The sequence below is a fragment of the Mixophyes fleayi genome, chromosome 8, assembly GCF_038048845.1.
Source record: "Mixophyes fleayi isolate aMixFle1 chromosome 8, aMixFle1.hap1, whole genome shotgun sequence".
Classification (NCBI taxonomy): Eukaryota; Metazoa; Chordata; class Amphibia; order Anura; family Limnodynastidae; genus Mixophyes; species Mixophyes fleayi.
The window spans coordinates 35,707,612-35,728,726 of record NC_134409.1 but is presented as its reverse complement, the minus strand read 5'-3'; the positions used below and the strand labels follow the sequence as shown (position 1 = coordinate 35,728,726).

The 21,115-nt window shown below is 38.3% G+C and overlaps 1 protein-coding gene across 1 annotated transcript in view; it reads right to left on the bottom strand.

Annotated features, from left to right (window-relative positions):
• PLPPR4 (phospholipid phosphatase related 4) overlaps window positions 1-21,115 on the bottom strand; it is a 105,761-nt gene that overhangs the window by 22,202 nt on the left and 62,444 nt on the right. Inside the window, exon 3 of the mRNA XM_075182336.1 lies at window positions 4,305-4,434. Coding sequence (XP_075038437.1) covers window positions 4,305-4,434 — 130 coding nt within the window. The remainder of the gene's footprint in view (window positions 1-4,304; window positions 4,435-21,115) is intronic.

Here is a 21,115-nt window from a genome sequence, read left to right as displayed (position 1 = left end):
GTAATGTGCAAACAATTGTCATGAAGGGGCAAGGACAAGGGATCAATATAAAGAGTGGGTGGAGTTAGCTCACTTGCTTGGCCCAGGAAAGGAAGTTGATAAGTATCACAGCAATTGTCTGCTCCCTGTCTTGTTTGCCTTTTCTGATCTTGTTGTCATATACCCTTTGTCTTTATTCCTTTATCTTTGCTCCATGTGTCCTTTTAGCCTTTCACTTGCTTATCCTTAGTCTTATTTCCCTTTTCCCCTTTTCCCCCTCCATCCCCCCCTTTTTTCCATCCCTCTTTGCCTTTAATTTTCTCCCCCTGTCGGCTTTTGTCCCCTGTTTTCTTTCCCCACATGTTTTCTGACCAGCGCTCTATTGCATCCAATGCTTCTGTGCCCCATCAGTGTAACATTGCGGTTGCGCCGTGGCTGAGGCCAATGTGGTGTCCCCTCCTGGTCACTGCTCTCGAGTGTCTATGCCGCATCGCACCAGAAATAAGGGGCAAAAGGGAGCAACGAAATATGAGGGGGGTTCCCTCCCCCTCAAGCTCCCTGCTGAAAACAATGATTATAGTAAGCCCCATGAGAAAAAACGGCATAAGGGTCAACATGTTATTTGGCTGGGGGGGTTGCCTTCTTTCCCCCTAGTGTCCCGCTGCTACCAATGGAGGTAATATGATCTGTGGGAGTAAGGGGTGCAGTGGGGCTGGTAAGCATGCCTCCCCCCTCAGCTTTCCACTGCTGCCAATGAATTAGATGTGCCCATAAGGCATAGGCATAACAGGGATGGGGAGGACGCATACTCTCCCCGGTGTACCTGCGATACACAGCATGATAGTAGGGGTGCTAGACCCCACAGGAATAAGGAGATGTTAGGGAGCACTATGCTCCATGGGTATTTTGCCCACCACTATGCGGCAAGTGAGCCTGGCAAGGATGCTAGGCGCCAGCAAACACAAGCGTTGAGAAGAGAGGGCATGCTTCCCCGATGGTCCTGTTCTGAAGGGGGCAATGGCGGGTGCAGTGGACTGCAAAAATGAGGTACCTGCAGCCTCTGCAACCAGGGCTGTAGCGCACCCAGTAGCCTAGGCCCCACAGCGCTGCTGTGGTGTTGGGAGCAGCAGCGGGGGCGTGCGAGGCTGAGTTAAGGAGAATTTTTGGGCAGTAGAGCATCCAGTTCACTCTCCTTACAGGACGCTAGTGGCTACTCTTGCGCTGCATCTGTAGAGGATTGTCAGAGGTTGCTGTTTTTATTTAATGAGTATGATGCTATTCTTTCTTTCCCAGCAGGTTACCCGGTTGAATATGCCATGGGTGCTGATCGGTGTTATTCTCACAATAGCGGTTACCGGTTCAAGTTGTCTCAGGAGGGCCCGTCGTCACCATCAGGTTCCTCGGATGGATCTCGGGAACTGGGTGAGTGTATTATTGACAATGTTGTGGATGATTTGCAGTCTGGTCTGAATGTTATTTTGCTAGTTAGGATTCTGATAGTTCTGGCGCCTGCCCTCTCAAGTTAGTGGAGATGCTGCACAAATATTTTGTCCACAGTAAGGTGCGTATAGGTAAGGTTCGCTCCGTGTGCCTAGTAGGGCTAGCTGGCTCACAGGATCTGAGACGCTGCGCGGTGGGTATACGGACAGGGTCCGTGCTTCAGTGAGGGATAGGATTCTCATAGGAGCGGTACATAATGCCTATGTACTGGGAAGGTCTATAAAGTTACGGCTAAGGCTTTGGCGTAGAGCGGTGGCGGCGAGACTAGTTTTAAACGTGCGGAAATTGGTTGAGCGGGTCATATTTGTTTATGGCCTGTTACCTGGAGTCTCGCCACGGGGAGTGCATGGAAGTGCTGAAGTACCTTCAAAGGATACACGGAATGTATGTTTCATCTCGCCCGGGTTATCGGGCTGGCATATGAGGAGGAATTCAGGTCAGAATACGATGGGCAACCGGATCTTTTATTCGGGTTCAAGGACGTTGTGGTCTGGCTCAATGTTACGGAGGAAAGGCGGGTTGGCCGCTTCCCTGCGGTCAGAAGGCTTCCCCCATGGCAAGGGAGGCCTGGCACGCCTGTTCATCGAAAAAGGCAAGGTTATGCCTTTAATAGGGGCCATTGTGAGCGGGGTGCCGCACACAGGTTTGCACATACCTGCTCGCTCTGTAGTGGGTCCCTTGTGGCCAGGGATTGTGACAAACCAGTGAGAGAGAGGGTAGGGCAGGAGTCTCCACACCCACTGGAGCTTCTTAAGGCAGCTTTCCCCAATAGTTTTTTGAGCCCTACTTTTGGCTGGGCAGATTTCCGCGATGGGCAGATGCATAATTTCTAAGTTCCAGTTTTTGTCTGGTGGTTCCGTTTGCCAATTGAAGGGTTTGTGATTTAAAGTTTGCATTTATGTTTCCAGAGATCTTAGCCGGAAAGGTGGGAAATGAGGTGGCTTTGGGGCTTATGTGTTGACCCTTTCCAGAGCCCCCGTTGAAAAACATGGTGATTTCCCCAAGTTTCGCCTTATTCAGCATTTAGCATTCTCTTTTAGCTAAAACACACATTCTTGGTAGTCAGGCGTTTGGAACCCATGCACTTCAAAGAGTCGGCTTAGGTTCAGTGCAAGTACAGCTCATCTGGGCTGACTGGCGGTGCATTATGTTTAGCCCAGAGGGGTGCGGGTTCCGGGATGCCTGGGGACTGTTGTCCCATTAAGTTTAAGAAACAGTGTGCACTTATCGATGGGCAAGGTTGAGTATAGTGTTCTCCCTTCACCATAGCAGTTTAGGTTTAATTTAAATAAAAAAGAGTTTATTTGTCAACAAGTTGGTGTTGTGTCTTTTATTACATTACTTAGGAGATAAGGTTAGGACTAAGGTCTATTGGTTATGTTATCAACCGTAAGCATTTTATTTTATGCCAGACTTTTTTGATTTTTACAATGCTGTCCAAATGCACAGTGCAGCTTCTGTATTTCTTTTTGTAACTCTGAATTCCTAATAAATATCAGGGGCAAACGCAGGATTTGTAGAGGGGAGTTTCCATACCACGCCGCCAGTGGGGCATGACCAGTGTGCATGGGGGCGTGGCTATAATTTTAGACAGTGCTTGGCTGCTCTCCAACTCTTCCTATCTCCATAATATACATGGGCAATGCTGAGTGCGCTAGCGTTAGGTGCACGCAACTCTCCCTTTTTAAGCAGAGCTGTGTGAAGCGGGACAGGGTCCAGCCACCTCAATTATACAGTGCCCCAGGCTTGGAGGGGGGTTTACAGGCACTAGGAACCCCCCCCCTCCTCCTCGGTTTGCCTATGGATATATATACACACACATAATATGGAAAACAGCAATGTATTACTTATTTTACTTTTATATCTAATGCATTTATTTAGTGTGTTTCTGGTTTTACCCTGTATCCATGAGCAACTGCAAAGTATCACATCTCTTGTTATGTATGTTGGAATTAAGTCTCACTGTCTGTTCATATTCTTTATATCTGAACAACTGCTCGCTGCCACTTCTAACTTGCCAGATGATTGCAGATCTCAGTGTCTGTTCATCTGTGGCTCCTTGTAGACTGTGTGAACATATAGAGCAGGTAAATTGCAGCATAGTGGCTTACTTTGCTCAACTTAACTAATCAATTTACTCAATATCAAACCTTTTCGATTGAAATTAATAATGTAAGCTGTGACATACTGGGATATTATGTGCGACACAGAACATGCTCTGAAGTCTGCTCAACCTGTAACATTGAGACCCAAACTTGATTTAACTTGTTTGTCACCTACACTGTATTTGAAGACCAGTCCTTGCAAAGAGCAGCTCTCATCACAAAGAAATCACTATTGTTGGCAAATGTATGTAGGCATATTTGTAGGCATGCACATAAGTAATTCATAGTTTGCAACCTTTAGGATCTCAGAGGGGAGATCCTGTTGCCGAGTGTGAGGGGTGTGACCAAGCAGTTTGTGTCATTAGGCCACACATCCTGCTGCTCAAATGCTGCATTTCGTGGGAGTATACAATTGAGAGCAGGGCAAAGATGACGTGATTTATTAAGAATTGTGTCATTAGCCCCTTCCCTTCCCACTTCACAAGAGAAGTGAGCACATGCGAGAGGTAATACTGCTCTCACGGGAGTCTGGGAAAGCACCTACAAATTCGGGAGTCTCCCAGATATTCCTGGGGAGTAGCCAGTTATGAAGTAATTACATACATAGATTTTAAATGACCCCCTTAAAATAGCTTGGATAGCCCAGTCTTTCTTTAATTACATCACGCTACTCTGATCAGTCCTATTGTTTCAATGATAATTTGTTGCAGTGCATCCTACCTATAAACCTAACAGCTCTTCTTAGAAAGGAATTAAAGTTGCATCCTCCAGCATTGATATTCGCTTCTGCTCCGATCCCATTTCTCCTCTTAGACAGACAACAATACAGGACACCTTCACCCACCATTATCTAAAAAAGAAAACAATGCATAAAACGTTAAAATACATTTTTATATCAGATAACATTTCAGAAACTGCTGGGTCACAGCACCAATGCTATTTTGTTGTGTCATTGACCTGTTCTTGTTTTTATGAATTAATACTGCGTCTGCGGAGCTGCAAAAGTTGTTTGTTCTGAAGGGAGGAATTTGGATATGTGATCATTTCTACATGTGGGCTGAATACACTAATGCACCTCAATTTTGGGGTAGAGGCTACCTATTGATATTTTTTGGGAGCAGAAAAATGTAGTCAACTAAACTGCAAATTATTGTGCCATACACTTTTAAATAATTGGTTTCTACTTTTACTGATGTAATGTAATTATTAAAGTGATGATATTTGTCTTATATAATGTAAATTATTCATAGGCACAAAAGCAAGGCTACCACTCGTTGTACCCTGATGGTCGCCTAGTGCAACAGGATTTAGGTGGTGCCTAAAACATTGAATGAGAGACATAATGTCCCTCAATCATTCGTTAAGGCATGCAAAATGAACATAAATTGTTTTGTTTTTATTAAACACACGTAATTTGGGCTTTCACACATCCGTATTGAACAAGGAGCGGGTCTGAAGAAATGTCTCTTGTTGAATATGGATCTAGATGCGCTCCGCCCATGAGGAGTAGAAAACTCCGCCCCTGCTCCACACAAGGTTTGAAGTGTGAGATGGATAAGTGAGTTCACATATTCAGTGGTTATTAAATGGTCTTTACAAGCCATTTACTAACTGCAAAATATATAGATGCAAAATGCATTCAATGCCTCCATACACATGCTTGATGCAGCCATTTGCTTGACTATGGACTCAGATGACAACGCACATGATGGCAAACTTAAACATTTTACTTCAAAGTATGGATAGATATTATCAAGAATAACAAATAAATGGTGCAATAACAATCAAGATGATGGAATTTTCACTCAAGGGAACACAGCCCAGCGCTGAAAGCACTAAGGCTCTTTCCACACCCTTGTGGCAGTGGGTATAGAGTAGTAAAGAGTTAATTGATAGAAATGTATTTTTTGGACGGTGTACTACTGGTCCCAGTAAACCCTGGTAGTCCTAAACTGCTTGGGTATATAAACTATGTTTTCAAACTTTATATTCTCTGCAAATAAGCCTATCACACTGGCATGAAATTACATGGTTTTTACATTTTGTCTTACATTAGAATGTGTGAAGGTAAAATGCTCCTGAATTTAAGAAGTAACTTAGCGTATATGACTTGATTAAAAATCATTGGAACACAATAGATTAAAACACAACCATTACAGTCTGCCATCCACTTTTCTACCCTCTCATCTGCACTTCAATCACTGTACCATTTTTAAACCTATTTTCTGTTTCCCAGCAATGACTCTCTTATGCTTTTACATGTATAATAAAGCAACATGCAGTCTAGAGATTGCCATTCTCTGTGGCATCCTTACAATCCCTATCTCTTTTCTTGTCTGTGATTATTCTGATTTGGAGACAGACAGGTGAATTCTTCATTTTCTGCTCTTTCTCCCCGTCATTCTTTTCAAAAGAAGTAATACAGGCACAGAATAATGAAACTGTGATGACTTGTCATTAATGTTAGCAAGACAGAATGTATCCATTGATACTGAAGGAAAAATGCGGTGGTTGTGCTAATGCTAGTTACAAATAATAAATGATTTTATTACATATTTTAAGAACATAGTTTCTTACGATGGTCTTCTTTTAGGCCACATCATTGCCCAGCAACTGCCATTAACTGCTGTCACATACATAAGGTAAAATGTTGCTTAGAATGTAAAATGTAAATGTGGGTACAGAAATTGAAGTAGTTGTTAAGTTTATTGCATGGAGATGGTTTAAATATAGTTAGCGGAGTTGATGTGGAGGAGTGGCTGCTCGTTTGATCTATGAGCATGGTTTTCCATGCCAATTCCCACTAGCCTACTGGTCCTCAAACTTCAACGGTGCAGACTCTAATTAATGTGCCACGGACTTAGTTAACAACCTGCTGCATCTTTTTCAATTCATCTGTATAGACCTGAATCAGGCAACGGTCAAATGACCTGCTGCTATTAATGAGTTGCCAGCACCTGATGCTTATTATCACAGGTTTATATAAGCAGCTTCCTGTGGGCAGCATCTAGCCAGATTATCAAGCCTTGCTTCTGTTAACCAGCATTCAGACTTCTGCACCTCCCTGGCTTATTTCTCATGCTTTGATCCCTGGCTACCTCTCTGGCTCTTGATCCCTGGCTCTTTGAAGATTATCTTGCTGGCTCCTGAACCCAGGCTCTCGGATTGCTACATTCTCTGGCTCATAACCCCTTGCTCTTGGATGACTAAATCTCTGGCTCTGTACACTTTTTTACTATAAAATGTTCCTGCCATTGGAATCCCCCAAACCAGTAACCATTATACAAATATCATAATCGCTGACAATGTTTCACAAATTAAATATATGCTCACCAGTAAAAACAGTGATAAAAGACAACGGCGCTCAGTGCAATAACACAGTCACGTGAATATATTGTGCTTATATTAAAAAATCACATACAGTAGGCTGCTTCACTTTATACATCAATTGCAAATATGGCACCTAGATAAATACAAAAAAGGAGCGCCAAACATAGTGTGATAACATCAAATAGCAAGAAAGTGACCATATATTCCAAATTGGTCTCGTACCAAAAACAAAGGATAAAATCGCTTATAGTACAATAGTATCCCTTGGAACTCCAAAAGTTCCTTCACGGGTACTTGGACCTTCTGCGTCCTATCCAATACTAGAACTCAATAGGAAATAGCAAATAATAGTGTAGTGTGTTCAAAACAAAAAATGAATATCCTTCTATAAAAGATTTTATTTAAAAATCATGCCATATCCATTTATAACAATGAATTGCCCGTACATTGTATAAAAACAAGGCAAGCTTATCTGTAAAAAGGACTCATCCAAAAATCCTTAAGAACCACTTGGCCGCAAAAAATCACAGTTCCTTCCACCAGAACAGATGGCTGCCACGAGTAATAGATATTTCCTTCACTCCTCTGGGCACGGAACCTCCTTTCTAATAACCAACCAAGTAGCCGGAAAACCGATGCTCCCTTGACGCGTTTCGTCTGTAAAGACTTTTTCAAGTCTTTTCAAGACTTACCCTTTTGAAAAAGGGGATTCGCCTTCACCAGCAGGAACAGCAGCAGCATGTACCCAAGTACGTCACATTTGTCAGAGTCAGGCTACTCTGTGTATCACCGGCTTCACTAACAGGCATACAGCTGACAATCTGTTACAAAAACTAAGGGATGTCATTGCAACATGGTTTATCTCGCTTGGACTCTCTTCAGGATATGTAATTTCTGATAATGCCACCAATATTGTGAGAGCATTACAGCTGGGTGAATTCCATCACATTCCCTGTTTTGCTCACACAATAAACTTGGTGGTGCAGAGGTTTTTAAAAAATGACAGGGACGTGCAGGAGATGCTGCCTGTGGCCCATAAAATATCTGGACATTTCCAGCATTCGACAACAGCATATATGAGATTGCAGCAGCTAGAAGAGCAATTTAATTTACCCTGCCACCAACTGAAGCAAAAGGTGGTGACAAGGTGGAATTCCACTTGTATATGCTTCTGCGGATGGAGGAACAGCGAAAAGCCATCCACGCTTACTCCACAAGCCATGACATTGGGAAAGGAGGAGGGATATATTTTACTCAAGCGCAGTGGAGAATACTTTCCATGTTGTGCAAGGTGCTGAAACCATTTGAAGTAGTCACCTGTGAAGTGAGTTCAGACACTGCTAGCTTCAGTCAAGTGATTCCATTAATTAGACTTTTGGAAAAGCAGCTTGAGAAACTGAAGGAGGAGATGAAACAAAGCAATTACGTTAAGTCTGTCGGACAGAAGACTCAGCACCAAATTTTAACATCTGGTCTGGTCTAAAAGAATTGACCAAAAATGTGACACCGCTCCCGTAACTCCACCTGAACCTACTATTAACATCCAAAGAATGGTGGAGGATTATTTTCACGACAGCATAGAAATAGACACATCAGACAGTCCCTTTACATACTGGGAGGAAAAAAATGGAATTTGGAGACCCATGTACCAACTCACTTTGCACTGCCTAAGCTGCTCACCATCCAGTGTGTACTCGGAAAGAGTTTTCAGCACAGCCGGAAACCTTGTCAGCGATCAGCGAAGGAGGCTACTTCCACCAAATGTGGAAAAGATGATGTTCATAAAAATTAACTTAAAGTTCCACGAGGAAGTCCTTTCCCACCAATTACATCAAAATACTGAGACTTCTGTAATGGTGGATTCCAGCGGTGATGAATTAATAATGTGTGAGGATGATGCACAAACTGATGAGGGTGAGGATGAGGCTGAGGATGATGACAACAACATCTTTCCACAGTAGAGTTCATTAACAGCACTGTTACCTTAGGTGCCTTAAGCCCATTGTTATCTTATTTTGTGGTAGTAACTCTACCTGATTCTACTATCAACTATCAGCATCCAAAAGTGGAGGATTATTTTTAATTTTTTTGAACGGTATAAAGACAACAGTTTTATTAACAAAGAACAACGCTGCTTGCAGAAGTAATGTAAGCATGGATGTATAAATAGACATGTATATGTATTACCTTCTACTTTGCTGCTGTTTCATCAAGTGTTTGTAATTTGCACTTTACATCAAAGGTACTTACCTATATTATAATTTTGTGGGAATTGTGGCTAATTCGAAGCTCAGTGATGAACTTGCTTTTTGCTGGGAATTGCAATGGCTATTTTTAGTGCATTTTCTGGCACCCTGGATTGGTCTGGGTCTGATAACAGCACGCATCCCTGGGTGGTCAGCGCTTGTTGCCATGTATTAGCTGTAGAACTACCAGTAGGAGTTGTCCAAGAAACGGGTGGAGCGATTAAATGAACCATAACTAGCTTCATGATCCGAGGACAATTCCATCTTGCACCACTTTTCTTTTCTGCCACTTCTATATGCACACATACATAGATGGAGACAGAGACAGACAGGCAGACAGACTAGGGTCAATTTGATAGCAGCCAATTAACCTACTAGTATGTTTTTGGAGTGTGGGAACAAACCGGAGCACCCGGAGGAAACCCACGCAAACACGCGGAGAACATACAAACTCCACACAGATAAGGCCATGGTCGGGAATTGAACTCATGACCCCAGTGCTGTGAGACAGAAGTGCTAACCACTAGGCCACCGTGCAAGACTGTTCCTAGATGTGCTAGGAACTGCCGTGTGTTTGAGTCATTGCTCTGTCGCTTAACATCCAGCCAGGTCGCTGCAGTATTTGTCTGAAAGTGTATGAAAATAATATTATGAACTGTGAGGTGGTCAAAATTGACTGCAAATGACTTGAAATTAGTGTTATTGAGGTTAATAATAATGTAGGAACAAAAAAAAGAGCAACATTATGTTATTTCAGCAATTTTCCTAAAAAAAATACAAATCCAAAGCCAAAACACATGAGGGCGGTTTTGCCAAAACCAAAACCAACACCAAAACATGAAATTAATCCAGATCCAAAACCAAAACCATAACCAGAACACAGGGGTCAGTGAACATCTCTAATAGATATATTTTTTGGACGATAGCAATATAAAGCAGTCCACTATAAAACGCATGAGCCAGTCACACATACGTATAAATGTGTTATATAAATGTGTGATTGGACTAGTTAGCAATTTTGCCCTTTAGTTTTGAGCCAACCAATTGGTAGCCTGATATAATATATGAGACACATAAGCTATATCTATATATTAACACTTATATGGTAAATAGATAAGATAAATATAAGGTTCTGCAACAGTTTGATAGCACAACCCAAATAAAACAAAACACTTTTTTTAGCCAACTCTATTAACTTGAATGATATTGTGGAGCAGTATCTACATTGCAAGGTAACGGTCCCTCCTTTCCCTATCTCATTGGGCATTCACGTGGTGTGGTGGCAGCTACAAGTATCTCTAACTTCAAACAACTTTATTCCTGTTGTCCATCATGGATCAATCTATAGATCAGGAGCATATGAGTATTAAAACTGTCAGTAGTAATACTTTTTCAACTTCTATGAGTAAAAAAGGTCTTGTGGGAAGTAAGTATAAGAAAGGGCACTTCAAATCCAAATAACATTTGTAAACAAACAACATTGTGAAAGAGAACATCAGCTCTTGATATAAGTATTAAGGGAAAAGTTACTAATCAATGTGGTGATTTGTTTAAATAAAATAAAACAGCTAACATTCCATAAATCACATGCAGTGGCAAGAAAATGCTCAGACCAGGGCCACCTTCTGCTAGTAGTGGTCTTGCTAATACTCTTACACATACTAAAAGGCAAAAGCGAGTGCCCAACATGGTGATGCATCTTTTGTAACTTCACAGCAAAAAGAGTGTGAGAAATCCGCGCTTCCCTATATGTAAAATGTAGTGGATGCTGCCTTATAGGGAAATAAAAACTTTTGTCAGAGGCGGGTCCCAAACCTCTAGGAAGATAAATACAATGTTAATAGAGGTAATTTTTCCCAGGCGCAAGTGGTAAAGTGTATATCCGTATATGAACAGATTAGTTTAACGAATATTTGTTCACAAATAGTTGCATATATGGCCTTTAAAAACATGCACTTTGGTCCGGACCAATAGGTGAATATCTTACTTCAATGCTACAAATCAATAAACGAGAAGTAATGATAACAAAATAGCTTCTAAACCACATAATATAGGTCAGGCAGTAACATAATATGTGAAATACTTGACACAGTTTTGTATGTATCAATCAATATCATCTCTCAAAACAAGTCCTTGTAGGAAACTATCACGAGACAATTGCTATACATTCCTATATTCAATATTGGACAGACATATGTTAGAGAAAGGTGTTGAGATCAAAATCAATGTTCAGCCATTGGGTGAGAGGGTTTTGAGGTTAAAAATCCATTTCGATTCCTCTTGTGATATTTTATTAATGAAATCACTCCCCCGCCATGACTTATTGACTTTACAGATCCCAGTGAACTTCAACATAGATGGATCATGGTTGTGAGATTCAAGGAAGTGTTCAGGGACACTATGGGTTTCTGATTTAATTCTGATGTTCCTTTGATGCTCTGCTATTCTGACACTCCATTTTCTAATTGTCCTACCTACATATTGTTTTCCACAGGGGCACTCAAGGAGATATATGCCCCTGTGGTATCAGATATGATTTTACAAGTTAACCCCTGCATGATACTCATGCATTCTAGTCAAATCAAGCTACTTAAGGTGTTAAAAAGGTTCTTGTCATGCATTTGGGCCTAGCCCAGGCCTCCTCAGGGGAAGAGCATTACTTCCCGACGCAAGCGCCCTTTTTTAACGTGGTTTTGTCCACATGTCACCACCTCATCATTTTTCTCCATCACCTCATCCATCATCTTCATCGCCACATCCTTCATCAAGCTACTTAAGGTGGTAAAAACTCCCCACTGTCACCCCCGGCAACCACCAACCACTCCCAACTGTCACTTCTCCTTCAAGAAATATATAGGTCAGTGTATAACTCTGCCCAGCAGGTGGTGCTGCAGCTTGTTTTTTTTTTCCACACACGCCACTAGGCATTTATATAGTAGATCCTTAATGGAGTAGGTGGTGTGTGGTATTGGATTTAAATTGTTTAGTGGGTTTGGTATCTTTACATTTACTGGTTTTGCAAGCAGTGCATCTATTGCAATGATAAAAACCTTTTTTTGTTTTCCTTCACCCAAGAACTTTTCTTCACTGCTTCCTGCGGGAGTATTGTACTTTTTTCTAGTTGTTTTCTCAAATTATCCACCCTTTTGTACACAAAATTCTGTTTTAGGGTAGGATGTTTTTAAGTTTTTCTTCCTCTAAGAGGATATTCTAATGTTTCCTTAAAACCCCTTCAAGCTTGCAGGAATCCTTGCTATATATGGCAATAAATGGGATTTCTATACCCTCCTTCTTTGTAGTGTATGCGGTATTTCTGGTCTCCCTATTTTCAGAGGTTTATAGAAAACATTCCCTCCAAGTGTCCTAATGGCCATATATGCAACTATTTTTGAATAAATATTCGTTAACCTAATCTGATCATCTTTTGTAACTTCACACGCACCAGCGTCTCATGTGAAGTGTAGATCTCTCACCTCCAGAACAGCCACATCAATTCAAAGAACACTGAGGCTGAAGAACAATTTGGACTTTCACAGAATCCTGAGCAGAGTCTAAGTGTGTCCATGAGTGTTATATATGAGTCTGAAATCTGAGATTCTGACTCTGTAATTATCCATCCAAAATTTCACAAACATTTGGAAAGGGTGTGATTCATACTGTATATTCGACAGTTACATGATCGTCATTTATATGGTCAACACCATAATATAGACAGGGTCGGAAAGTCGACAATAATGACATTGACAGTATTACTGAAATGTAATCAGTATTATTTGGGTGACATTTCAAATATAGACAGTATGAATAGGTAGACAATGATATTCCTACCCATATAATAACGTCTACATTTGAATTGTTGACCTAGTAATACTGTCAAACATGTGAGTTTGTGAAAGTCAACCCAATGAATGTCTAGCCGTCACCTGCATGCCTTTGGAAATGTTAGGATGAGTAGTAATGATGATGATTTAGAATTTGAGGATGCTACCTTTGGAACTTGCTTATGTGCCACAGGATAAGGGGGATAGTTGTGGATCTGAAAATGTTGCAATGAGTTGTACTTCAACAAGATACTGAGGAGAATTATGAATGTGTCCAAGTAAGTCAGTCACCAGTGGTACTATCTCATGCCCGTGATAAGTTCATTGTTGTGCCTGGGCAAAAGATCAAGCAATCTACCCCTTGTGTGTTGAGATATTTTTATCCCAACACAGACAACATTTTCCAAGGCTTCTGTAGCCTTTGTGACACATATTCAGTAGAAATAGGCACCTCTTCTCTTCATCATAATCATCCTTTATTTATATAGCGCCAGAAAATTCTATTACAGTCAGGAAAAAACATAGTAATATAACAATAGTGGATAATACAGACAGACAGGGAGGTAAGAAGTCCATATGTTAAGTTTGCCATCTCTCTATTACTTTAATTGCAGCAAGTCCATTCAAGTAGTTCATCAAAAGGTGTAGAATCATGTATAGTAGCAAGCAGTCAGGCATCAGATAGCAGTAGAATGGATAGACATCTCATGCAATCTTCACCGTCAACACCTTCATCGTCAACCTGCTCATTATTAGTACGTAGTCCAGCATCCAAATTGCAAATGCAAACTGACACCACTAATGCAATCCATAAGTCCCAAAAGGCACCCTTGCGAATTCTGACTGCTGCTACTGCTGGGGTGAAACTTCTGTACAGAAGGGGACCAGGAAGAGTAAGCATATTTTTAAACAATAATTGGCTATGAAGCAAGCATATGCAAGTATGACAGTCAGCCTCCTGTTGCACATTGGATATTGTATATGAATATTGTTTAATCACTATATTTTGGGGCTAATGCAGAGTGAGTGTTATCCCAGTTGATGCAGTATTTTTTGCGTGATTTCACACTGCACAAGCCCAGAACAGCCGGCACACGCATGAATGGGCGGGATGGGGTAGGACGGGGACATTCTAACCTAGATCAAGGAAAGTAGGTGCGAGTGTGGGCAACAGACAAGGAAAAAATATGCATTTAGCCTGGGAATGCCTTATTATGGTCAGGGATAGGTGTAAATACCCAATGATGATGACGGTTGCCAGCACTAGCGAATCACTTGTGATTGACTGTTTGTGAATGCTCTGCTAACACTGATTAGTGCTTTCTTAATTGCTTGGGCATATTATATAATTTTGTATGCACAACTTTTTTATTTTTGTTTCCGGTGTATTAGAGAGGATTTTATATTTTTTTGATGGCTAATAGCAAATACATTTGTTGCACATAAGAGAAGTGATTTAAAATATAGGTTCAAGAGGGGAGTAAGTATCTGTTAGGTGAGCCTGGTGAAAACCAGGCAGTACTCTTGCCGACCTGCATGCATACTAATATCGCTGCAACTTAGCATATGCATGCAATTGTGGCCTTTTGTGAACGTAAATTACGTCTTGATCTGGGAGGCAGTTGTGGCCAACTCTGCTTCAAATGTAGCATCAAAATGTTTTTAAAAATTCTATATTTGAAACGAAAATAGCAAAGCTACTGTTAAAAATAGCAAACTATCCTTCAAAGAGGTAAACAAACTCTGGTGCTAATGCCAAAAAATAGAAACAACGTATAAAATATGTTATCTAAAATAAATATAGCAAATATAAAAATTATAAGTAAATATAAAAATAATGAAACTCGCATTCTAAATAGTAACAAGCCACTACAGCATTAAAAGGACTACTGCTAACCCTCCAGACAAAACCAATAAACATAACAAAAACAGTGCATTGAGATAACTAAGGAGAAAAATAGGATCAATAATAAATTCAAGTTATATACTGTTTAGTATAAGAAAATATCCTATCAAAAGATGATAATATGATAAATTCAAAGTCAAGTTTAGTAAAGCAATTGGTCACTTCTACAGGTCATTCAAATTTATTTAAATATTTAAAAAATACATAAGTGAAATATAAATATATAAAAAAAATTAAAACAACTACACCACTATGCTCACATTCAGAGATGAAAACAATTCTTCAATATGTATACATATAAACACAATTAGTATCGAAAATTAAAATAACTGCATTCAGGAGGCTTATAGAATCCCAAATAAATAGGTATAGATAACGTTCCTTATACCTCAGTTTATCAAACAATCAAATACAACATGGAAATCCAGAAACACACTGAGTGACACTGAACCATTAAGGGAGACAGCTGCTTAAATTTACATCATAATTCTCTCAACTGGATTTTAATCAGGCAACAAACAGTACTCCTTGTGATTGATTGACTATTGGTGTATCAGCAGAAGGATTGATTGCTTTAACATGCACTGGAGATTACAGGTGTGCTGGCCCCATGTCTAATCTCCCACTAAGAAACAAAATTTGTGGATATTTAATGACAGCGATTGAGCCCTGGGATTCCCTAACATAGAGTTCACATAGGGAAAATACAATCTTTTTTTACCATTATTTGATCTCCCCTATCTGATAACTGTACCAAATAAGATCTGGGGGTAAATGTATTAATGTCCGGATTCTTCAACTCCGGCGTGTTCAGCGTCTTCGGCAATTAAATTTAAAGCGGCGCTGCATTGTAAAGGGAAGTTTTTTTAATTTAATCGCCGAAGACGCTGAACACGCCGGAGTTGAAGAATCCGGACATTAATACATTTACCCCCTGGTCTTTAGGAGAAGTAGTATATTTTTTGTATTATTTTTGGTTGTGTTTTCTTGTGGTTTTTGGTGTACTTAATAATCTGTAATGTTTTCATAAATATATAATATTTTGTATGTGCAACGTAGGGGGTTTTGAGTATAATTCTGCCATATTCTATGGTACTATATTTTTATATATTAATTTTATATATGTTTTGGCATCCTTGATTGCTTATATTTATGGAAATCTAGAAACACTTCTATGGAATCCTCATCTGGCAAATTATTAGAAAAATAAATTTCCCCACTTCGGAAGTAAAAGGTGCCAAACTACAGATCCCATATTATAGTTCAAAGGGCTTAAAGTTTCCAACTATTCATGTAAATTCAGAAGAATAAATGAACACAAACAATACTTCACCCTTCCTTCATTCCAATCCACAGATAAACTGCTATCTTGATTTAGTGTTTATAATTTAGTGTATATAATTGCTTATTATTGGTACCAAAGCATTACATAGTCTCTCATCCCTCCGGAGGAGCTTAATCCCAATAGCAGCTGTAGACCACAGCTTTGTTAACACTACTGCTTGTACAGGATAATTTCCTCACTCAATACTCCTCTGGTGCATGTGTACTGTCCTCCTGTACATACACCCAAGTAAGAAAAAAAAGTAGAAGCATGAGGGTTCTGCTTCTCAGATTTTGCAGTAAAGATCAAAAATCGAAAAGCACGATCCCTATGTGAGTGCTTGGCTGAAGCATTTCTTCCAACAACAGGTGGACTTTCTCAAACAACTGGCAAGTAGCATAAAGCCCCATAAAAAAAGGCCACTGGGTAGAGTCATCATAATTCCCAAACTATATAATTTATAAATTAAAATACATAAAACCAAAAAAGGGAGAATTCCCATAATAATACACACATATATTCTCTGTAGGACCAATTCCCTTTATTTAAAACCTATCTAATCAAATTCATCAATTGTATTATTATTAATATTACAAACTTACAATCTATTAAAAATTAATAATAATAATAATAATAACAACAACAACAGCCCCCATCATATTAATTACACATTTAAAGGCAAAATGTATAGGTCATATTAATGTATAAAAAATACTATAATGCTAATATAAATTACATATATATATATATATATATATATATATATATATATGTGTGTGTATTTATATATATATATATATATATATATATATATATATATATATATATATAATGTCTGTATTCATTTTAGAAAATTAATAATACAATTAATAACCAAATTAAGATGGAAAATTAATGAAAACTACCATTACATAACCCCCTTGATGGAAGATAATCTATACTAGCAAGTTCAAACAATTATAACTCGAAGCTTCATTCAACCCTGCTAGCTGTTTTCAATTTTAAAATACAGCCAAATTCAATAAGACAAAGTTTGGTAAACCTATCAGCCCTCCTCAAAGTATTTCCTACATACTCAGCTCAGCTTTGACTAACGGGATTACCCTCAAGTTTGATAGAAAAATATTTAGGGACACTATTATGCGTCTGCAACCTATTTAAAATGTTTCTCTTAAATTCACTAAACCTGGATTTCAGAGACCAAGTGGTCCTGTCTACATATTATAATTTACAACTGCATTCAAGAACATAATCTACATATTCTGTATCGCAGTTGATAAAACCCTTTATGGGATACCTTACCCCCGATTGGTAGAAATTATCTCAGTAGACTTATTAATAAGAAATTTACAAGTAAGACAGACAGTTTTATTACAACTTCCATAAAGCTTTGAATGACATTTTATTAGATTACAATGTGCTAGTTGCCAAAATCATTCTTAAATCCAATTTTTTCTTAAATATAACTGTTGGTTAATCATCAAGGATTTTGCCCAGAATACCATCCTGCTTCAAGATTCCAAAATTGTTAATAATATTTCTAATCTGGCGAGACTTAGTATTATAGATGGAGACAAAAGATGCCACTTTCCCTTTATTAGAATTAGCCTTATTTCAATACATCCCTTTATCAATATGTAGAAGTTGACTTCTATCCAAAGTAGAGGAGTTGGTCTCTGCTTCAATTAAAAGTGACTCTAGGTAAACTTTTGTCTTAAACCTATCCAATATGCTGCTTGTTTGTTTATACAATCAACATTGTTCGAACAATTGCGCCTCAGTCTCCTTATCTGACTGTTTGGGATATTCCTAATCCATCGATTATAATGACCACTCCTATTGTGTAAATAATTACAAGCATCAACTGGTTTATTAAAAATTATATGTTACAACTTTATTCCTACTAACAGAGAGGATGATATCGAGGAAATTAACAGTGTTGTAATCAAAAGTGTGGGTAAATTTAAGGATATCAGTATTTAGATTAAAAAAGGAAACAAATTATTGGGCTAATTCAGAAAATAACTAAATTATCAATGAAACAGTCGTATAGGACATGGTTCACGCCATATGGTCCATTCCAGATATAATTATTCTCAAAATTGCCCAAATAAATATTCGCAAAGCTTTGCTTTAACCTAGTTCCTATTGCTGTTCCAAGAATTTTTAAATATAACACATTCTCAATCAAAACCTAATTTTTTTGACAAAATAAACAAAATAGCCCTTAAAATAAATTCACCCCCTCTTGCCGCGATTTCCACATCAGTTTTGATAAAGGTTCTTATAACCTGTATTCCTCCTTTATGAGGTATATTTGTGTATAAGGCCTGGACTTCTAAGGTTTAGAATCCAAAGCCCTCGGCCCATTCAATTTTTTCCAGGAGTTTTAGAATATTCATAGTGTCTTTGGTATATGATCTCAGGCGGGAGGCATGATGTTGTAAATAATAATCCACAAAAAAGGATAAATTAGAAGTCAATGAACCAACTCCAGAAATAATAGGACACTCAGGAGGTGCAAATAAAGTTTTGTGTAGTCTGGGTATGTGATAAAACACAGGGACAATAGGGTGCTCAGTAAACAAAAAGTTAAATTCCTCCCTGGATATCACTCCCTCCAATAGAGCAGCCTCAAGAAGCTCCATACGTTCCTGTTGGAATTTCAGAGTTGGGTCACTTTAAAGGGCTTTATAAAAGAGATAATATCCCAGTTGTTTAGGGCCTCGATAACATAAAATTCACGGTCCATCACAACTACATCCCCCACGCTTGTCTGCCGTCTTAATTTTGATTGAGAAAATTCTTTGCCGTTCCCTTAAATCCAGTTTACTAAAATTTTGATTGACCCAGACTGTAAAACCATTTTTACTCCTATTTTTGTTTCTCTTGTTACTATTCTTACCATTAATTTTGTTATTACTGCACATTGACATTAAGTCCTCTAAAGTTTTATTATAAAAAAATCGTAATTGCTGGACTCTTGTGACTCAATGAAAAAAATAATAGATTTTGGTTTAAAAATAGATCTAGTAGAAATAGTCATATCCTTATTATGTTACTCACACCCCCTTATATAAATAGGGCTAATTTAAGTATCTTGCACATTGCTATCATCCCATAAACTTTCCAAAATATTTAAACTTTCAAAATCCTTCCTATCTAACACTATTGGGAATGCTGAACCATCGAAATGTTTAAGATTTTCAAGGTAAAATATCTTTTCCTACAAAAATTATGGATATACTTATTTAATTCCAAAAATAGGTCAAAAAATTGGTTTCCATACTAGGGGCAAAACTTAAGCCCCTAGAAAGTACATTCAATTGTCCCTCACTTAACTTCTTACTAGAGATTTCAAATATAATTCTGGATACTACCCCAATTTTGTTTCCCTTAAGTTGTTTCCCTCGTCCCAGCTTTCCTCTGGGTCTCTTAGCCTTTTGGGAGTTCTGGAATAAATCCTCAAATAGGTTTATGTGTCTTATAAGACCCCATGTTGGGCTTTCCTCGAAAAAATTACGCTTTATTAGAATACTAAGATTACAAAACTTTGGTGTTTAGTTAGGGATTTTTTTTTATTACTCCAAAATTCCCCTTGAACCCAAAGTCTTTTTAAGTTTAATTACACCATGAGTACTCTGGTTCCATTCTTTACCTTGAATTCTCCTAAACTTGGGACCTGCATACTCATTCGGTTTCCACTATCTTGTTATACTTCTCTTGTTAAAGGTCCTCACCCTATCCTGATCCTAATCTGTTTTATTCCTTATAAATTTATCTGACTTCCTACTTACCAAGTCATGTTCAAATTTCTCTACTCTTGTTAACCAAGCTATCCTTTTCCTTAAAATCCTTAATGTCCTTAAAATCCTTTTGATGTGTTTTTTGAATATTTAAATAAATTTGAATGACCTGCAGAAGTGATCAATTCCTTTTAAATCTAAACTGGACTTTGAATTTATTATATCAACATTTTTTGATAGAATATTTGCATATTCTATACAGTATATAACTTGGATCTATTATTGATCCTATTTTTCTTCTTAGTTATTCCAAAGCGCTGTTTTTTGTATGTTTATGAGCTACTGTTATTACCTATGGGTTTTTTAAAAGTGGTAGGAATTTACCTATTACATGTAATTTCATAAAAAAAATTACACTATCACAGTTTTAATTCAAGGGTAAAACATTTATTATGGAGATATAAGAGCCATCAATTGTGAGAGTAATATTATGTTATCTATCTGTTACAGTGTATAAGTGCTTTACAATATGTAATTCACAAGCCACAGAAACTAAATTGTAGATTTTTGGAACATAGATGCAATAGCATAAAATTAAAATATAAAGGGGTTGATTTACTATGAACCGCATTTGGTGGCGGTTTTAAACTGCCACTCATCGCTATTGGTTTACTCCTTCAAATTGCCAACCAAACCGCCATAGAAAAGGCAGTTTCTTTAAACCTGCTTCTGATTGGCTTGATAGTTCAAACATGTTGAGCATAAGCGGAGACACCATTGAACTGTAAATTGTGGGGGAAATTATTATTTATTAATTAAGGTGTAAAATGTATTTCTAATTAACTAATGGCACATTTTATTTTTCATTTTATTAAGGGGGCAATATTATTGTATTTTAATATTATGGAGGCACTATGTAATGCCACATGTGTGCATCATAAATAATTATATCCCCTTTAATAGTCAAATAGTATTGCACAATTAATATAATTATATATTCATATTTCCCCATAATATAATACAATAATAATGCCCCATTATTATAATGAAAAATTTAATTTGCCCCGATAAGATAATTTTAAATTAATTTTGCACATTAATCAATAAGTAGTGATTGCCCCCACAGTTTCTATGTCAATGATGCCTTCTCTTATGTTA